The sequence below is a fragment of the Rhagoletis zephyria genome, unplaced genomic scaffold, assembly GCF_001687245.7.
Source record: "Rhagoletis zephyria isolate East Lansing unplaced genomic scaffold, Rhagoletis_zephyria_1.1 Rzeph_scaffold_07754, whole genome shotgun sequence".
Lineage (NCBI taxonomy): Eukaryota > Metazoa > Arthropoda > Insecta > Diptera > Tephritidae > Rhagoletis > Rhagoletis zephyria.
In genome coordinates this window covers 16,784-22,420 of record NW_016164836.1, presented here as the reverse complement: position 1 = coordinate 22,420, position 5,637 = coordinate 16,784, and the positions used below count along the sequence as shown (strand labels likewise).

Here is a 5,637-nt window from a genome sequence, read left to right as displayed (position 1 = left end):
AAAAGGAGTTGCCTATACGCCGCTATGTCTGAATTTGGCATCCCCTCAAAACTCATACGGCTGTGTAAAATGACGTTGAGCAATACCACCAGCTCCGTCAGAATTGGGAAAGACCTCTCCGAGCCGTTCGCCACAAAACGGGGTTTCAGACAGGGCGACTCCCTCTTATCGAAAAATAAAAAACAAAACATTTATTTTAGAAATGTTTATTTTACAAGTAAAAAGAGAAGAACTAATATAAACTAGTTTCATTATTTTAAAAATTTCTACTTTGAATCTTTGACTACTTTCTCCTTTCGAGTTTGTAACTCACAAAACTTTATACTCTATAGTTGTAAGTAACATTGAACCACAATAAGCATTTTTAATTTTTCTGGCAGCATTTTTATTAGATTTTCGCGAAGAAAAGCCTTGAATGTACTAAACGTGCGCTGGCGTGAGTTGATACAAGTGGCCCCTAATTTAAATATGGAACGTATAAAACTTTCATATTATCAGGAACAAGGCATTTTTCCTTGCCCTTTACAATTCGGAGTTAGAAAAGGAAAAAAGGCAACTATCTTAAAAAGGGCAAAAAATGATGTATTTCTAAATTTTTATATAATGTTAGCTAGTCAGTAAAAACTTATTGTTTCATTGACTTAATGAAGAAAGAAAGAACCCAATACGCATGGTCGTTAAAATTTAGCTTGGAAACCGTGAATAAGCAAAATGTGCAATTCCAAGCAAAAGCTAAAATTTTGGGCCTTGCTCCTAACTAAGGATACTTGGCTGGCCTGACTAAAATACATATAGACAAAGTATAAACGTTACATAGGGGGAGCAGAATCGTCACGCATGGATAATACCGTTTTGACATTAGGGGTATTCTCTGAGTCTTGCAAAGCCCTTGCATGGTTCACAGATTGCACGGATTGCACGGTAAAAACCGGTTTTCGTATGGGACAGCTTTGCAAACCGTGCAATCCGTGCACCGTGCAAGGGCTTTGCAAGACTCAGAGAATACCCCTATTATTTTTTTTTTTGTTTTATGCACCCGCTAAATCGCGCTACTTTCTATAACTTTCTTATTTGATATCCCATTTTTAAAATATTTATGTCGTGGAAAAGGTTTCGCTCAGGACTATTAAACAATGAAGAAGAGATCGCAGCTGTAAAAAATGATTTTTGAACCGAAGAATCTGTTCAGCAACAAGCTACCCACAAATCGGGATGTAACACAATATTATTTTTTTTTTTTTTAAACAGAAAAGCATTGCAAATGTGCCCAAAACGCGCAAATTAATTCTATACTCACCCGAGTTAATTAAAAAAACTTATTTGAATGAGAGCGAATTCTTAGAAATAAAGTTACTGGAGAGTTGCTGGCAAGTTACTGAATAATTTGTAGACAAACACAACTAATTATTCTTCAGAGCGCAAAAGTTAGCAATTGCTAAGTGGCGGGTTTTGCCGGATTTTAAAAACATTATAACTTTTTTGTTTGTGAATAAAGCATAAAAAAAATGTTTACTCCCAAAATTTTTTCTCGGCATAAGTATTCAAATAAAATTGATACACGCTAAACTTTTTTCGTGATACGCCTTAATGTACATACATACATACACATATATGTCTTTTTCATCATTCTCATGTCACATAATTTTAAAAACAAAGGAAAATTCTGTGTTTGTAAGGGCCAAATTAGAGTTGCCATAGCCATAACGCCATAGCCATAACGTAGAAAAATACTTCCGAGCTGCTTATGGGTTATGGCGAAAAACTAATATTAAATAGATACCTACGGATACGGTTATGGCTCTGGCGTTATAGTATGGCACCAATATACATTTACCTAGCTGCGCATACGTTTTATCGGAATATTTAATTGCTATGGTTATGGTTATGGCTATGGTGGTATGGCACCACTAATTCAGCCTTTACTCGACGTACATTTCCTTTTATTCTCAAATACAAAACTGAAACAACTGAATTAAACAGCAAAAGTAGGTGATTGTTATTTATATAGGGCCACTAGTATTGTTTCAAGTGTTTGCTACTGAACGCGTAGTAAGTTTAAATATATCAATGTAAACAAGTAATTTTTTAAGCAAAAAACATAGCCGCTTCAGTTCTCATATAAACATTTAGGATTATCGTTAATTTCTTCATGGTCCAATGTCGGGATCTAAATCAAATTAGTATGTGACAACCCTTGAGGCCCCACCTTTTCGATAGAATCATCGAAATCGGTTAACGTGGTCCAAAGTTATACAGTTATAGATAAAAAAAAATATTTTGACGAATTAATAGCCTTCTCCTATTTTTAAGTCGGTTAATAAGCAGTTGATTATTCGAAATGGAAAAATATTATAAAACCGTATGCCCTAGTGTGATCCTCTAGAGCTCCCCAAATTCTACTCCGCTTTTGTCGAGAAAATTGCTCCTAACATTTATCAGTTAGCAGCGACGTTCAAAGTGCTTTTTCGCTTAGCGTATTTTTCGTATAAAAACTCTAAACTTTCATTTAGAGTCCAACCGATGAATCGGCCGTTTTTGGCTGATTCTTGAATGAGATATTGTTATTTAGTTATTTGATTATGTTTTTTGTCTTTTGTTATTATAAAAATTTATAAAAGCTTTTGTTCTTGAAATGAAATTATATTCACATATATATGAATTAAATTAGTTTCAAGAACAAATGCTTTTATTAACTTTTATAATTACAAAAGAAAAACATAATCAAATAACTAAATAACATAACCTCAGTCAAGAATCGGCCAAAAACGGCCTATGTCGATTTTTTTTTGGCCTATACTAGCCCTGGCATCGGCCGATTAATCGATCGGACTCTACTTTCATTTTTGTACAGCCAATTTCTCATGCTATTTATTTAAATTTTTCTGTAGCCAGACAATCCGCTTCAGAAACATATTTAGCTCGTACCTTAATTGTAAACATTCTTATTTATAGATTTTTCTTTTTATTTGAATACTAGTTTTGTACTTATTCTTAATGCTTCACTAACAATATATCGTAAGCGTCTTTTTCTTAATTTTTGTTGCATATTTAACAATTCTTTGTCTTTCTTTCAGATACAGCTGCAATGGATCCTCTGTTTTATCCGCCTTCGAACGGTATTCCTTCAGAAAGTAAACTTGCAACATACATGGTAATTTATATTATTTAACTATATGTAGTATATGATTTAGTTTCTTGAACAAATTACTGAAGTTCTAAGCAAAATATTGATTTCGTTTTTGAATTCGCTAAAAGTCAAAATAATACAACGGCTCAGTAAGTTAAGTTCGTTTGATCTCTCAACCCCAGCAGAGCAGACTGGGTAAATAATACTCAATATTTTACAGGTAGCCTTACCTGTTGTATTAGATAAAGTTTCTATGAATTTCTTAATGTGGCAATGTGACCATTTCACCGTATTCTACTGTACATTTTTGTGTGTACCTGTGAGTTTTGTACTGCTCTAAGGTTTGTTTATAGGAAATTTCGAAGTAATTTGTGATTGTGTTTGAGATTTGAGATTTGAAACCGAAAATTTAATTGTATTGGAAAATACAGTATTTTAAATTGTCCTCTCTTAAGCCATATTTCCAGTGGGCATTGAAATGATAAAAAATTAAATCATAAAGTGGTGTCGGTACTTTAATTTCAATAATCGTTGTTATAATCAATTTTCTCATAATAATTTCTAAATGGAATACAATTTGTTTCACTTTTGTTCTTACAATACTTGGGGAAAATTCGTCATTATTATACCTTATTTATGGCGGTCGTACTGTATAAAAACAGCAGTTGGTTAATCGAATTTGTGGTATCGAACTTAAGGCCCTGGCACATACAGCTTTCGTGCTGCTTTGGCGTTGGTTGGTGCTTTGACAGCTAAGATAAATACATACTTACGTTTATATGAAGCAGTTCTCATAGGCAACGCTGACGCCACAAAAACACGAACGCTAGTTAATTCTTGCCGGTTTGCGCGCGTTGACACTCCCTTAATGTAATTATTCACTTTTTACTAACAAACACACAAAAGCGTGTAAAGAAAAAACGAATAAGGGTCGCGACGACCAAATGCTTCCATTTTAAAAATGTTTGAATGTTTTTAAATCGTAAAATTCAAATTCAAAAACTAAACACATTTGCTGTCAGAGCATTCATTGTAGCAAACACTTGCGCTACTTGCGTTGCTGTCAAAATGAAACAACGCCAAAGCGACGCGAAAGCTGTATGTGACAGAGCTTTTAAAGTATCTTCCCAAAGCGTTAAAAAAAAAGTTGCGAAACACAAGAAGGCGGGAAAAAATTAGCCCAATTCTGATAAGAATAATTTTTGGAGGTTTTTAGCCAAAAGATACGGTTGTATCCACATAATTAGGGATACGTCTAGAAATCGATATACATATGTAAGGGTTAACCCGTTTAAGAATATGAATGCTAAGTTTCGAGCAGATTTACTTGTATTTGTTATCTTGGCATACCAACATTTTTCCCGTATAAATACATAATTTGATGTAATTATGGAAAAATCATCACTTTTCATTACGATAAAGTGACTTATGGCACTTTCAAAATAAAGTGTTTAGAAAAATTACTAACATACATACGTAAATTTTGTCCTATGGATTTTACTGAAGTGATGTTTGGAAAGGACAGTGATTTACTAAAAATTGATGAACAATTTGCTTATACATACATATCGTCGATGTTTTTGCAAAATCGCCCATCGACCAGTTGCAAACCCGCCTAAATCGCCGTTGTGGCAAAAATGAGATTTGGTAACCCTGAACTCCAGGCATCGAGATTTATGCATAAAAATCATTATTATCAGATTTGTAAAATAATAGCTAGAGAAAATACCGCCTATCAAGGCAATGCCTTCAAAGAATAAACCGTTTGTTTTTCGCTCTCCTGTAAAATTTGAGTGCCGTAAGATAGGCGGTGCGGTTTTGCAATTGAGCTATGGGCGGTTTTTCAAAAAGTTGAGATGTGAACCATAATAGGGGTCATAGTAAAACTGCGTTTTAGGTAGGGACCGTAACCGTTATGATTTTTATAATAAAAATCATAAATTAATCGCTGCTTTGTTATTTTTATTTTTTTCGATAATTTTTTATCGTTATTTTATGATTTTTATTTTTTGATCATTTTTAATCGTTATTATGTCATTTTTCTTTTTTTGAACTTCTTTAATCGTTATATTATGATTTTTATTTTTGCGATCAAAAATAACAGTTATTCTTAGTTCTTTTATAAGGTGTTAATCGAATGTGTACAGATTTGACTTGAAAACAATTTTCACAAGTACCTAAAGGNTTTTTTTTTGTATTATATAACTAGGAAGTTTTGATGTTATTAAAATGTTAAAATATTAGTTATTATTTGCTCCATATGCAAGTGATCGGTATTTTCATCGCACACGCGTCATCATGTTCTGCACGACTGCATCATCGACATTACGCGATGCGCACCACTATTTACTTTGTTTTGCACTCTTCAATATTTTTCACTGTTTCACCTGTTTTCTGCAAGATTTATTTTACAATTGACCAATATTCCCCAATAGGACGTGGCTCTGGGCTATTGGGTGGATTGCAGTCGTGAGGTACAAAATTGATGTTATTTGCATTATACCACGGCA

At 33.4% G+C, this 5,637-nt stretch overlaps 1 protein-coding gene across 1 annotated transcript in view; it reads left to right on the top strand.

Moving 5' to 3' along the window:
* Positions 1 to 5,637, top strand: part of LOC108374481 (PAB-dependent poly(A)-specific ribonuclease subunit PAN3-like) — a gene marked incomplete at its 3' end in the record, with an annotated part of 27,661 nt that overhangs the window by 5,246 nt on the left and 16,778 nt on the right. Inside the window, exon 2 of the mRNA XM_017630453.1 lies at positions 3,075 to 3,151. Coding sequence (XP_017485942.1) covers positions 3,075 to 3,151 — 77 coding nt within the window. The remainder of the gene's footprint in view (positions 1 to 3,074; positions 3,152 to 5,637) is intronic.